This window comes from Neodiprion pinetum, chromosome 7, assembly GCF_021155775.2.
Source record: "Neodiprion pinetum isolate iyNeoPine1 chromosome 7, iyNeoPine1.2, whole genome shotgun sequence".
Classification (NCBI taxonomy): domain Eukaryota; kingdom Metazoa; phylum Arthropoda; class Insecta; order Hymenoptera; family Diprionidae; genus Neodiprion; species Neodiprion pinetum.
The window spans coordinates 24,743,708-24,758,818 of NC_060238.1; the positions used below are offsets into that span (position 1 = coordinate 24,743,708).

At 36.1% G+C, this 15,111-nt stretch overlaps 2 protein-coding genes and 1 long non-coding RNA gene across 4 annotated transcripts; 1 reads left to right on the plus strand and 2 right to left on the minus strand.

Annotated features, from left to right (window-relative positions):
• Positions 1-347: 347 nt before the first annotated feature.
• Positions 348-8,670, minus strand: LOC124223632 (fibroblast growth factor 1). Its single transcript, XM_046635850.2, has 5 exons — positions 8,594-8,670; positions 8,143-8,513; positions 4,543-4,697; positions 3,631-3,737; positions 348-3,535 (listed from the first exon to the last, which is right to left on the minus strand). Exons 2-5 carry the CDS (start codon positions 8,361-8,363, stop codon positions 3,353-3,355), a joined length of 666 nt encoding a protein of 221 aa, XP_046491806.1. The 5' UTR covers positions 8,364-8,513; positions 8,594-8,670; the 3' UTR covers positions 348-3,352.
• On the plus strand, positions 8,509-14,246 carry LOC124223633 (uncharacterized). The gene is made up of 5 exons (XR_006884341.2): positions 8,509-9,005; positions 9,365-11,200; positions 11,871-12,047; positions 12,334-12,467; positions 13,730-14,246. It is a non-coding gene; the product is annotated as an uncharacterized lncRNA (long non-coding RNA).
• Positions 9,581-12,576, minus strand: LOC124223631 (phosphopantothenate--cysteine ligase-like). 2 transcript variants are annotated; one of them, XM_046635847.2, is made up of 6 exons: positions 12,104-12,576; positions 11,909-12,039; positions 11,313-11,491; positions 10,981-11,195; positions 10,658-10,840; positions 9,581-10,531 (listed from the first exon to the last, which is right to left on the minus strand). In XM_046635847.2, the coding sequence occupies exons 1-6, from the start codon at positions 12,230-12,232 to the stop codon at positions 10,346-10,348; spliced, it is 1,023 nt and encodes a 340-aa protein (XP_046491803.1). In that variant the 5' UTR covers positions 12,233-12,576; the 3' UTR covers positions 9,581-10,345. The 2 variants fall into 2 exon arrangements, with proteins under 2 accessions (XP_046491803.1, XP_046491804.1); XM_046635848.2 differs by having other exon boundaries at positions 11,313-11,410; positions 12,104-12,574.
• Positions 14,247-15,111: the final 865 nt, after the last annotated feature.

Consider the following 15,111-nt stretch of genomic DNA (forward strand, 5'->3'; position numbering starts at 1 on the left):
AAACAGGACAATATTACGTGTGTAGCCCGTACCTTACGAAGATTACGAATACTTATTATGATCCGAATTTTCTTTAGGCTAGCGAAAAGGTAAACGAAAAAATAGAAACAAAAACGAAATGATAATGATAATGAAGAAGAAAGAAGAAAATAAGACGGAACAACAACTTCTTACATAAGAAATTTAATTCGTATATTTATATACATATTACACCGTGTCGGCTAGTTGTGTTTGAACAAATTTACATTCTTTATTGTGACCAATTTCGTCCACACGTCTCTTTAACAATCGTCTTGAAATAACGTCGAAGGTAAACGGTACTCAAAGAACGATTTTTTCCTTCCGGGTTTTAATTCAACGACAAACCGTAATTATTTAACAACCTGAATACAGTCGTGGTCAAAAGTAAATGATTAAATTTGTTTCACCATGACTGGCTAACGCTGTAAAGAGGTCTAGAAAAAACAATAAATAAATAAATTTAAAAAAAAATTAGCTACTCTGTTATTTAGTTTTAATATAATACACCGTCTATGCTTGTAAAATGTGTATTAAACAAAAAGAAAGCAAAAAATTATCACGAATGAAACGATAATATGAAAAGAAACATTGAAACGGTATATTGAATATCCTTCTGTAAACAAAATATTCGATTATGTGTAGAATTCTTTTCATTATAATATTATAGGTATATATCTTAGGTATGTGAAAAAGAAAATTATATACATATATATATATCATAACAATGCGAAGGGTGATGACAATTTCAAATTTTTACGCTTCGTTTTCTGTTAAAATACGTGTACATGTAATAATAATAATAATATTAATATACCTACGCGGGAACAAAAAATATCCGTGTACAATTAATATAGATAATTGTTATTATTATAATTATCATTATCATTATCATTATCATATCTGGTAATATAGTTGTTATGCACGGTGACGAGAGGTGCCGATTAATTATACAAATGATAGGCATGCTAGGAAACACTTTATTATCTGCTGTATTCAATTATTTCGAGAAGATTTTCGTTTTAGGTAATTCATTAATATATATATATATGATCGTTATAAATAACCTAAGCACCGATCAAAACTATTTACGTATCAGTGCCGGTAAATATGTTTAATAGAGGGTGATGTATGAATGCTTGTTTCGAATTGTAAATGATGATAATTATATAATTCATTGGAAACATAGTCTCAGCAACGAAAATCTCTCGACATTCCGCTACTGTAATATCATCATTGTTCGTGGTTAATTATTATATACGGTATATTATTCGTAAAAGCTATCTAATACGGTTCTATACGATATTGCAAACTGCTAAACTATAATACGTCTATGCGACCAAGTAAAAATTTCGATTTTTTTTTTTTTTTCTTGTATCGCGTTGCGTATAATCAAAAATTGAACATGCCATAGTCTATTATAGTATATATTGTGTGATGCACGTTGCTTTGAAAATTGAGGTACACGCATACGTTATGCGTATAGGAGTAGAAAAATTGAAGCGGAAGATGAAGGAAAGAATGTGAAAAGCAATGGTGAAATGTCGGTGACTGCGATTATTATGAATTGGTAAATAATTTCAATCACGATCAGAGGTATTTTTATGTGTGTATATATATATAGATATTTATACACATACATATACAGCTATATATAAACAATTACTATTATTATTTTTATTAAGCAAAAAAAAAAAAAACATTATTATTATATACCACGAATGTGTTGTAATATATTTACTGTGTAGCACATTAATGGCGTTTAATAGAGTATTTATTGAAATCATTGATTACCAACCGCGTACGCTTATTTTATTGAACTAATCACGTATACGTAGATATGTCGATCCTCAGACGAACGATTTTGAAAATTCGTCGAATTATTCCGTGGGAACTCCTCACGGCGGAAGTGGTGGGGGGTTTAAAAAAAAAATTACAAAAACACATAACAGTCCAAACTTCTGGCGCAATATGCAGTATGTATTGATAATCGTTCATCGGTACGTTAAACTTGAAACTTGTAAATTCGATTAGTGAGCATCCTGTGCATCCTGATCTCTCTACGAGTTCCTTCCGAACCATCAACTCGAGCCGTGAGATCTTGCACTTTGCTGGAGAGTTCCGATACTAGAGTGCTTGCGATATTACTGAGCTTAGCAATTAATTTGCATACCGACGTCCTCAACCATGGCAGAAAGTGGCAAGAGGTGATCAATTTTTGCAGAAGTCGTGGCAGAGATCTTGACTGAGGAGGATGTTTCCGATGAAACAGTCAAAGTTGCAAGTGCCGCTGTTGTGCATGTTTTTGCACTTGAGAAGTAGATTGCCATTTACAGTGACTTTTGCAAAGACCGTAGACTTTGGATGATAGCTACCAGAATAATCAGAACAGACACTGACCTAACGTTCTTAACATTCTTTTTTCAGCCCTTGCAGATAACGGGCAATGACACTTAAAGTCCAAGGCACATTCAACGAGCAACAACCATTCATAGAGCTTACGAGTCCAACAGGAATATATAAGCGTCAAACTTAGTCGGCACTCACCGCAAAGCGTCAGAGGTCAGCATTTATGAACTGAGGTACACTGGGAGAAATTTTTATTTCCGGTTAACGCTCAGTCCTGAACTATTTTCATCTTTTACCACAATGGAGAAATATAGTTCTAGGTAGAAAATGAAAATTAGTTTTATCTAGTATCCGTTGCTATTCTTTCTCATTACGACCGCTGTTGCTATATTTTCTTGTAACCGTTGCGAAAATTCAATGCTCGTGCAACGATAAATTGACGTTAAAGCCTCGTTTAACTAAAAATGTAGAGTACACCTCACAAACTGATTTCGTCGAATATACTGGTCATGTAATGCTACAAAACATTGGCATGATTATTTTAACATACATCGTTATTTTTATCGTTGTCATCTTTTGCAAATTTAATGTACAAATGAGTTTTGTTTTTATTTCAAATTATGTTGACGGTTGTTTACTAGTTTAGCAGTTTTATGAATGAAAACAAGGCGTAGAACATTTTTTGACACGTTCGTTGAACCAGCCAGCCAAAGAGGGAGAGAGGAAGAGTAGAATAAACACACACTGCAACTATACTTCATATAAATATGTATACTATTTAAAAAAAAATACATCTACGTTACGTTCAATATCCATAAACATGAACATTTCAACGAGATTTAACATCTATGCATATATTATAATACGTTTTACGCATCTAGTCCGGTGTGTAATATATAATCTATAAAACTAAAATCAATGACAATGATGATGATGATGATGATAATAATAATGTAGTTGAATTTTTCTTCCGTGGCTGATCTTTTCATCGGATTGGTAAAAATTTGGTCGCCTTTTGATTGATCGCTGTCTTTCTTCCGTTCTTTGGACGTCCGTTTGATTTTATTCCGGCGTACCATTCGCGGTCTGCATATTTTACAGAGCGATACGAATCGTAGGAACGGACCGTCAGATGCTGCCAAGTCGTGTTGTCCTTATCCTTGTTTCTCTGAAAAATTTCAGACGATATATAATTTGAATTTTTTAAATAAATTTGTGGACGATGCGACCGTGTGATTATCGGTATTTTATGATTTTAATCACCTCTCCGTACAATCGACCCCTCGCATTCATCGCCAAAAACAATCCGGTTTCCAATCCCTCGATTTGGACGACAAGATCGAACGATAAAACGGTCACTTTGAGTATCGCTGAAATCGATCGGTATTATGTATTGCATGTATCTTTGAACGGGATCGTGTATTGGTGAAAATAATTTTTACGCCAAACTGAGAACAAAATGCATTTTGTGGAAAATCGTTAAAAATTTTAGTATTTTGTACAAAAGATGACGAATTTTTACGAAAATTTATGAAAATCGACAAGTTTCTATGATAAATAATTACAATTTCGAGTCCAGACGGCACAAGATTTATTTGTTAGTAGTATTCTTAGAATTACGTTGAAAAGTATAATTTATTAAAAAATTCAGGAATTTTTAAACCACCGCTAGATGTCGCATCACTCTCGCAATGAAAACTTGTTGTAGACAAGTTAAGTACTTGGCAAAATTTTGGGTCTATATCCGAAGACTGATCTTCTCATCTTTCGAGTATGATCTAGACGGATTAAGTGAATTTATCGTTCAAATTTGAACTCACCTTGGCTCAATAGGTGAGTCATATGAACAAACTATCATTTGTTATATCTCTAAACCCAGGAATTCTACGATATTCTATACAACAAATTTTATCCATTTCGATATCTGATAGGAAGAAAAACGATCGCGAAGTGCGTGATATTCTACAATAATCTGTAAAAATGATAATAATAATCTACGAAAAAGGTAGAATAATCTATTAAAAATTCTATGCCGCAACTACAAAAGTAACGGAATTTCTGTACTATGTCGTAAAATGAAATCGTCGTAGTTAGGCGTAGAAATTATTTCCACCGGGAATAATCAGGATGACAAATATTCGATTGATTTATATCGTATGGAATTTCGGAAAATACCGTAAGGACTGCACTCGCATTCGAGTCCTCGGACTTTTCCACAGGGTAGAATAGCCATGCGATATCCGGTCATAGAATGCAGCTGCATCACGGGACCGTAGGTGGGGTTTCCCATGGGAATATTCGGATCGTAGCCCTGTTCCATGGCTTTTCTTCTAAACTCAAAAAAGAGAGAGAAAGTTTTGAAAACAAGCTGTTAAAAGTAAGAAAAACCTCGTGCTTACAGTTATCCTATAATTTTTTTACAGGTAATTTATTGTATCGTTTATTATTACGACCTGGGATTAATCGCCTTGCATCTCGTGCCGCGTACATTATTATCCAAACATTTATACACTGTGTATATTTAGACGACCGTAAGGAGGGAAAAATGAAAATGGAAAATAAAATTGAAAGGGCGGACGAGCAAATGAATGTCTTTGTCGGGATTCGACTGGGCTTCCAGAATAGACATCGCAAATTCTCGCTCGTCGCTTCGCCACGGTTTGCTGGATTTTATTTTCCAGACCACCGCACATGCTGAATAAACCGCATTGTCCGCTGTTGAACCTCGTGCTGCTCTCCGGTCCGTGGACCCAATTTTAAATCAAGATAAACTCGTTATGTGAACCCGATGCGATCTTTGACCTTGCGCAATCCGTTGGAACAAGCAAAATATACATTACTTCCTGCTGTTAAGAAGGTTGGTTGGCCAAAAATGGACAATTTTTAATTATTTTATCACGGGGTAATCCTGCATTGACTATTTATCAAATATTTATACATTCTAGGGTGGTCGTTAATTTTTCAGGTATACTTTCCGCCCTTGAAATCTATAGGTAATGACGAAAAAACAGTGTCTGAATTATTTAAAATTTTTAACTTGATTCTAAAGCGTGCCAAAATCAATTTGAAGGTTGTAAAAACGAAAATTTTCTCAATTTTCGAGTAAAATAATTAAAAATAGAAGTTTAATTCATTTTATTTGGTTAGAAGAAAAGGGAAGAAACCCTTTTTTCTGGCGAATTAAACAATAGGTTTTTATGTTTTTACTCGAGAATTGAGAAAAAGTTTTTCAACTTGAATTAACTTTGGCACCGTTTACAATCAAGCTAAAAATCTGAAATATTTCAGATACTATTATTTCGTCGTTATCTATCAATTCATGGTTGGAAAGTATACCTTGAAAATTAACTACCACGTTAATTGTATTCGTAAGTTGCTATGATCTTAAAATGCTCTTAATAGACACAAAAATAGTTGTTACGAAAATTATTAGACGAAGGTTTGAAGGTATCGAGATTTCACTTGAAATCGCATCAAAATACAACGACGCTTTCTATTTCGAAGAGCTTTTTAAAGAGATCTTTGTAACTTACTAATACAATTATTCGCTAAATTGTACTCAATGTATGTATACGACTATCTGATTATAATAAATACGATTGATCAATCTTCGACGAATCAAACTCCGAAAAGAAAAATCCCGACGATCTATCACACGCGGTTATAAATATTCACGCAGCAAAATTGCTCGACATACTTTTAAGAAGTGTAAATATACATTTTTCACCGATACCTGAACGCTGGTCACGACTAAAATTAGCGACTTATCGAGACGGGCCTAAAAGCTCGCCGCGCTTTTGCATCCTGGATTTTCTAATCTGTTACAACTGCCTCTCACACATGAACGTGCAATCACGCGTCTCGGCCATAAATTATACGCTTTTGACCACGTAACTCGACGTGTATTAATTACGCCGTGCACATGCCGGCTCTGTGCGTACATGGATACCTAAACGTATATATATTAGACCCACGGGACACGATATTGCCGTTTATTGCCCGCGTTGACCTACGTCTACGTGATGTGTCGAAGGTCGACAATTTGCCACAGTGTTAGAAAAATGAAACCAGCTTGTAGAGACTGATCGGCTTGATCGCACGCGGGTCTGCAAAAAAATATTTTATTTCAGCCGCGTGGGATGTTTTTGGTAAATATTATACTTTCGAGTGTGATGAATCCAAAAATGACTTTCAGTTTCCTGCATTGCGTACGGTATTTTTGCAAGCTAGAAGGTGTTTGCATAAAAAAGAAAGCATAACAATAATCAAAAAACCACCATTTCGTTACAATGAACTAAACAATACTTCTTATAAAATTGAACATGAATGTACAAACACGAGCTTATTCACGGAGTCCATGCGTAAACTACATTCATGGATTGTCTGTCACCTTTGACACTTTTGGTTCCTAACCCGAGGACAGAGAAGATCGAGGAAACAAACAGCTCATTCATGGAGTTCAAGTGTAAACTACATTATACATGTTACGGGTATTTGCTCCAGAGTTTCGTAATTTGAGGGACTATTTATTCAAGGTCCAGTCGAAGACCTCGAAAATTTAACGGTTGAACATCAAATTTCGAATGAAAGAAACTTGAATGACTGAAACGTTCTTTAAAATAGCGATATCATTGGAAATTGTTGAAAATCACTTGGAGGCACATGATTGTAATACGATTACCTACATACAGTGTTTGAGAAAGCGGGTAGTGAACGTTGGAAATCATGGAAATCGTAAATGATCTTGTAGTAAACGCCAAATGGTTCCAGGCCATGAACGTTCCATTGACTTCTAGCCTATCATGTGCCTTATTCATTGGTTTCCAGTTTACCGAGTGATTTCCACTGATTTCCAAGCGTTCTACGTGACTCACAGTCATGCCTAGTGATCTGTTTTGATTCTACCAGGACCATCTAGACCATTGAAAATCGATGAGATTAAAGTTAGTAGCGTTACTTTAACGATGCACGTTTAAGAAAAATCGTTACTTCGATCCTTAGTATTGTTTGAAATTCAACTAGTAAATCGTAACAAAGAAAAGATATTCGTATTTCGAAAGGCCAACTCCTTAAAAGTCATTCTAAAATTGTACAAGAACGATTTTATCCATCATCATTCGTTATGCTAGCGTTACTAACTTCATCCTTGTGAAAACGGCCTATTGGAAGTGGTTGGAAACCACAGGATAACGTGAAAATTAATGAAAACCACTTCCAAGTCAATGACAAAAAATTGGAATCACTCGTTATTGGTTTAAATACAAGAAAATAAAACGGCGATTGACTGCATAACCCTATTGAAACGATAGCAAGCGAGCTTGTCCTACGGAATTTTGTCCACAGACCCAAAGCTCGCGTAAATCCAAGCCTGCCTGCTGCCAAAATAATGATCTGCAGAAAGCTGCTGCGCTGGCAAATTACGCCCAGCAATACGGCTTCCAGGAACTAAAATGCAACAGTACACGGTGCAGCAGACTTTTCGCTGACTCCAGCGTGAATTTAACTGCAACTGATCCCTGTTATCTCGTAGGTCACTTAAAACCGGGTGCCAGTTTACGCTTACAATTAGCTGCATCTCTCAAATCGAGCATTTGGACCTTTAGCTGGCACCTTGAGATGGATGATTTTTCCCAACTTGAAAGTTTGAAAATATGACTTATAGCGCCATTGGTTGACAGATGACGTGTACCCCTTTAGGTAAGTCTACGTCAGTCTTGCTGTGGCTAAACGTTAAGCATTGTACGGTATTCGAACCATCCGAACCGCAGTAGGTACCTGATGTCTCTCAGCGAAACCGTCGTGGTTGGATGCCGAAAGGTTTCCCGTTTTTGTCGTCGATGCTCGGCGACTTCGCCTTCGGCCTCGACGTCGTCCTCTTCGACGCTCAGGAGGTCAATTTGATCGTCGGTGTTGTCGCCGCTGCTGTCTTCGATGTCGCTCGATTCCTCGTCGACGATCGGAGCTTCCTGGTTCTCCTGTATCCATCGCAAGCTCATCCTGACGATGTCGCTACCACTTATCGATGGTAACCGGTGTGGATTGAGTAGAGCAGTAATTGCTTCGACAAAACGATACCGAAATCAGCGACTGTTTTGTGCGCCGTTGACGTCAGCGAGGAATCCAATACAGTGGAATCTATTTATAGGCTATTGGAGGAAAAAAGCTTCGAATAAACTGCGGGGCGATTCAACACCACAAAGTTAAGGATAAGTAATTTTTTCATCACCTGCCACGGGTTAAGACGTCTCAAAAGTCGTACTGTTTCGTATTCTTTTAAACACTGGATGATAGCTTCTGCAAGTATTGAAATACGTAGGTACGACGGTCTTTGTACACCGGTCAAAACATGATTAGATAACGTCGAGAAGCGATCTCGGAACGCTACTGTGGAAAGGCATCCGTCAAGTAAACATCAAAGTTTTGCCGTTGGAAGTGAGCCAGATCGCACTTATCAAGGCGCGTCTGGGTCGGATGTTTAAAACTTGATCGTTATAATATATAAGCGTTTAGGAATCTTTATCGCGGATGATGTTTGAAGTGTCTAAACGTTGAATCGATCCGCGCGAAAATAGCGTCTCACTTATTTTCGCAATTCGAAAAATAGATTGTAATATTTATAGAAATACTTGGGCGACGCGGTAAGTTACGACTTTTTCAAATCAATAAATACCTACGACTCAAAATCTATAGTTTATTTGGGCAAATATTTATTCGTTGAGAAATCAGCAACTAATTTCACGCCAGGTTGTATTAAAAATTTGAATACTCACCTTGACTACGATGGAGTATCAAACCGAAGATCGGATAGATTTAATTGCAGCTATATATGTCACGACGCGTAATTTACAATTCGGCTAAATTTGGAAATTCTAGAGGCTGCGGGGAGAAAATTAATCCCGATTAGAATAACCACGTCGTAATTGACGCTTTACCGTTTATCCTTTGAGAATGATTAATTGGTGATTAAAATTCTGGTAAACTATGACATTTTTTATAGGCACAAAAATGTTACGATGATTAAACGGGAGCTCACTGTCCAACGGACTGGAGAGTACTGAATTAAAAACAGCTTGAGGTTGGGATAGAGGAGTAGAGAACGTTCATTCAACGAGGAACCCAACAGCGACCATAAGCTTGTGTCTGTGGACGTTCGTACATCGACGTACATCATTCACCTGCATAGGCTTCGCTGCTAATAATACATAGACGAATGTGATGTCGAGGAATTGGTTTATTTAATTTCATTTATTAATAACAAAATATTATGTGCGGACTCGCTCGTTATTGTCAAGTTTATGGGATAAGTTGTACAATAATTTATGATGATAAGTTGTGCATGTAAAGTCGAAATAATTAGCCGTAAGTTAATTGATCCTTTTTCGAAACATTTAATCCATTATACAGAAATTAGGGAATAACGTTGAAGAATGACAAGACATTTTGATATTCATTTAACTATTAGGTAGGATTTTAATGTTTCACATTTATGTATGTTGAATATCGAAAACTGCGGAGTAATAACGTGAGCAGTAAGCTTTAAAATATTTTCGTAACTTTGAGAGTGCATGAAATTTTTTAGTGCTATCGGATCATGGAAACCGATTACAATCAGGGAAATATCAATCACAAGATTCGTTCCACAATTCATAAGTCACTATGACTATATATCTACTTCATTTTGTCAAAAATCAGCTAGTTTCATTCGGGATCGCTGTCTTTTCACATCGCAAGTTTGGCGAGTGTTCGATTATTTTTTTGGATTCGATTATTTACAGAGAATTTACACAGAAAGAATTAGTAGCTGGTATTTTGTTGCCTAATTTGTATAAAGTTCAATTGGAGTACTCTGCCAAGAACGCATTTTCCATAATTACCGTCAGTTCTGTACCCTTGCAGCGAGCTGTTCTAAAACACCACTTTACAATACAGTATAAAATTTGACTACCGTCATTTTATAGACATATGTTACATTAAACCATCAACTCTTCCCACTGCGATCGGCAATAAATTCCTCATGCTTATCGACAACATTTTTCACTATATACATTTCTATTTCCTCTCCAGCATTCGACTGTTCTGTCGTAAGTTCAATTACGTAGCTACTTTGCTGAGTTACCATTGTTACCTTTTTTCTATAATTTTGAAGCATATTAGCAATGACCAACTGGAAAGATAAGAAGAAAAAATATTTTGTTATCAAAAAATATGATGGCTTATATGAACAAATCATTCAATTTCATTTGCGACTTAAACAAGTTGTCCATGGTTTTTAGTCAAAATTCCAACTTACTTTGTGTTTGTACTTATTGAGAGCCTCTCTGGCCTTATCGATAAGCAGATCCTTGTTCGTTTCCAATTTAAAAGATACTACAAAAGCGTTAGGCACCCAGAGGCTCACCAAAGGAGCTAGTATTTTTGGTACCAGTTGAAGAGATATAGTCTGGGGTTTGGTAGAAGCAATTTTATGTACCGACTAGAAAAAAATTAATAAAAGTCAATCGTTGTGCCGATATATTTATTTTGCAATTAATTGTTGACACAACTTGTACAAGGCACAGATCTACTCAGGTGATACGTAAAATTTTGCAATACGCCTAAAAATAATTCAATTACCATTTCATTAGGTGGAATGTAAAAGTCAGACACTGCGGCTGCCAGGTATAGAATACATCTTTCTGCCAAGGGTGCCAAAATCTGGCAAGCAGATCTTAGTAACCAAAGGTACTCGTAAACCGTTGTAAAACTCAATTCAAGTAATTTTCCACATTCAAGTGCAGATTTATATTTTCTCAAAACATCTGCTATTCTTGGAACATTTTTCGATGTCACTAGTGTAAGTATTAATTTGTATTATTATATTCTCCCATCTTCAAATAGATCAAGATCAATTTCTTTTCTTTTTTTAGATCTTTAGATCAGTCTAAGATACATTTGAATATCTTTACCGGTAATAGAAGTTCCATCCTTTGTTTCGTTCAATTCAAGCATATTCAGAAATTTCTGTCCAGAAAAATGCCTTGAAAATGGTTGTAAGGATTTTACCCTGAAACCCAATATCTGTCTATACATTTTTTTCACGTCTCTTGGCATGAACAAACTTTTTACATACTTTGTGAAAAGATGTCTGTGACATTTAAGATTTCAATGACAATTAGTTGAAACCAATGAAACCAAACGAAAATCAAATTTAAAATTCATTCGCAAGAAGCATAATACCAAAATACTGTATCTCTGAAAGCTGCGAACCAAATAGCTCCGAATGAATACTGAGGCGAAATTAACAATAGTAACTACAAGTTACAGAACTGAACGTTTCAGCATATATTAATCAACTAGCAATTACACGCAATAACAGTACCATGTGAATAAGATGTACCTCAGAAAAATAAACAGATAAGTTATATATTAAGAGATCTTGAGACTTTGAAAATCATAACGTAAGGAATGTGAACGATGACTTTTTGAGGGAATAAATTATCATTTTTCATGCTGTCTCTGCTAAGTGTGGATATGTTTCTATATGGTGACAAAATTTGGATACCTATGCATAAAGACGACAGCATAGCCACGATCGAGGAAATATTCAGTGGAGGAAGAGCCTCTCGTACCTGCGCTGAAGTTATCCACAAAGCGAACGGTATTGTGTTCCAATGGAACAGTTGTCCCGCCACTCTACATCGGTAAGAAGTAAATTTTTATAATGATTTAGGTTTACCAAGTCGATTAAATTTCTTACCGTAACGAGAACGACTCTTGTATCCCCGTTCAAATGACGCGCACAAAAATCTCTCAACAAATCCTCATCTTTGTTCAAATTTGCAGGTTGTGGATGAGAGGAGTAAAATTCTTCCCAATTTGAAGCCATTATTTATTTATTTTTTTTTTTTTTAAATTTTGTGCTCGTCTTATTATTCCGTTTATGTCACTGCATCTCTGAAGACTAATCTTATTTTTCTTTCTTTCCAGAGCGCAATAAAGCGAGAGGTTGGATACGTTATCAGGGCACCTAACCTCAATTATTGTCAATCACGGACTTCACCACGTAGCTTGATATAAAAAATGGGAACAAGGTGATCCTGGTGATTCCAGAATAAAAAAAGGTACGCGAGTGTGGACTATAATGTCAAAGGTCGAATCACATCGAACTATTTGATGGGAAGTGCTGAGTGTGTGACGTCAGAACTACACTTTTTTATGATTCCAGAAGTTAGACATTGAAATCCGTTAGTAAAAGTGCAGCTAGACGCACTGTCAGTAGATTAAAGCATCGAAATTCGATGGAGGGTTGGATTCAAAGGTTGAAACAAAAAACCGGGGATAATTGATAATTACAGAATTAATATGAGCAGGGATTAGCTTCAACTGGTGCTACCAATATTAGTATCGATACTCAATGTGGGTAATTTGGGATTTATGCTCTGTACAACATGATTTGCGAATACAACGATTTTTTTCTTTTCATACTTTAGATATTAATTGCGTTTTTGCAAATTTACGATTCGGATACCGACGCTCTATTATTTCTGGCAGCTTAAGCCTAGAGATTGAAGCATTGTTGCTACTTTGTAGTATCGTAGCCGAAAAATTTGTATTCTGTTAGTTGCTTAATCTGACAGACTATTATTACTATACTACAGCTGCAATATTAAGTTCATTCTATTTCTCTGATGTCTTGTCGCTTATAACATATTGAGCTACACTGATCTATCGCAATTATCTATATAATAGAAATTGAATCTTATCGCAGGCTAGATCTTCACGTATTTATTTTTAATTCTGATTTCTGTTTCTTCACCTTAATGCCCGTCGTTGCTCATAATTTCCATTTCCGATTACATCGCCTATAAAACGCTAATATCTACCACTCTCGAATTTTACCGCCTCGTAATCCTATTAATTTTTCTGCTATATGTCGATCAAGAAAATTCTTTTCTGAATGCATACTCTAATTGTAGTAAAATCTAATGCTTCGTTTACGCTTTTGGAAATTTTTACGGTTACTCAGTCATTTTATCGAAACGCTGAACACGATTCGTAGGATACATGAGAAGAATTATTCCCGCACCTTTATTAAATTGAATGAGTTGGTCATTGTGCGACATGCAGGATGGAAATAATACAATCATATCTATATATGCAATACGATATGACCATGTATATACTTACCACTGCGAAAAACAGTACAGAAAATAAAAAAAGAGACAATATGTGACTATGTAGTCAAGTTTGGGTCCCTATTGAGTTATATGCATACTATTCTTTTTACTATGAGCACATAAGTCTGTTGTAATTACATAAACAATGTGTTACTCATGCGGCCAATGAAACCTACTTTCTAAAGCCACTAACTTCATTTATTCAGGTAAGAGATTCAAAACCTCTCAAAACTTGATCTCAAAATCGATTCAGACGACCCTTTCGAGACTAATTGGAGAGCAAGGATTACTAAACAGGCACTCATGAAATCTATGGATCTGATGCTAAGAAAGAACAATGAGAATATGGACCTATTTCTTTATTAATTCATCTTAATCTGAGTTACATACAATGGTAACAATACAATATCAAACATAATGTTTGCTGCAAAGGCACATTGCGCCAATGCACACACGAAAGCTAGAACTTAAACTGCACATAAGAAAAACAATGATACCTATATCACGTAACATTATTCACATTCTGCTATAGTCCACGTAGATCAGATTTATTTCTACTGGTGGAATGGAAAGATTCGTTCTCTAACGTTCTATGTATATTTTTATTTTTTTTTTTGTTTTTTTGTTTGCCGATCAATTGATTACTATTAAGCTTGATTTCGAAGTACTATACACTGACACCCAAACAATTGTACTAGAAGTAGGTATAATTTGATGAATTTAAATAAAACTTTGTAACAACACGTTTGTGGTTTTCCGTCCCGACCTCTTTCGATCCCCAGTCTCATTTAGTTTTTCAGTCATAACTTTGGGTCCATTGTTCGCAGCATGTCACGGCTGCGACTAATCGATTCCTCTCCCAGAATTACGTTGCGATGGTGCGTGAAAGTATTTACGCCAGCACTTTTCAGAATCGCGAAAATTTTCGCCAAAAATGCAGAGGAGTTAGCTTTACTTTTTCTTCATTTTTCGACCTAAAATTTTGGGTCTCAGATTCGTTTTGTATGTATTCGCCTTGCTGTTTTTTTAGGCGAAAAACTTTTAGTCTCCGATTCGATTTGTATGACCCTTTTCTGACCAATTGGAGCCCCAGGAACTCAGAAAACGCAGCGGAAACAGCGTGGGATCAACAGGAGAGAAATTACGACGGAAAAAGCACGTGCTGAAAAGTGTCGAAATCACGGGTTTTCGTTTTTTGGCTGTAACTTTTGATGCGTTGATCGCAGCGTATTGGGACTGCGCCCAATCGATTTCTCCTGCAAAATTACGTCCGAATAGCGCCGCAATTAATTTATTCCAGCACTTTTGAAAATCGCGAAAATTTTCACCAAAAATACAAAGGGGTAAGCCTTGCTGTTTTTTTGGGCGAAAAACTTTTAGTCTCCGATTCGATTTGTATGACCCTTTTCTGACCAATTGGAGCCCCAGGAACTCAGAAAACGCAGCGAAAACAGCGTGGGATCAACAGGAGAGAAATTACGACGGAAAAAGCACCTGCTGAAAAATGTCGAAATCACAGGTTTTCGTTTTTTGGCTGTAACTTTTGATGCGTTGATCGCAGCGTATTGGGACTGCGCCCAATCGATTT

Coding starts and splice junctions, on each gene's coding strand:
- LOC124223632 (XM_046635850.2), bottom strand. CDS start 8,363: ATGAGCTTGCGATGGATACAGGAGAACCAGGAAGCTCCGATCGTCGAC. Junction 3,738..4,542: donor ATGCGAGTGCAGTCCTTACG/GTATTTTCCGAA, acceptor GATCGATTTCAG/CGATACTCAAAGTGACCGTT. Junction 3,536..3,630: donor GGGGTCGATTGTACGGAGAG/GTGATTAAAATC, acceptor GAAATTTTTCAG/AGAAACAAGGATAAGGACAA.
- LOC124223631 (XM_046635847.2), bottom strand. CDS start 12,232: ATGGCTTCAAATTGGGAAGAATTTTACTCCTCTCATCCACAACCTGCA. Junction 12,040..12,103: donor CAAGAGTCGTTCTCGTTACG/GTAAGAAATTTA, acceptor TTACCGATGTAG/AGTGGCGGGACAACTGTTCC. Junction 11,196..11,312: donor GGATGGAACTTCTATTACCG/GTAAAGATATTC, acceptor TACTTACACTAG/TGACATCGAAAAATGTTCCA.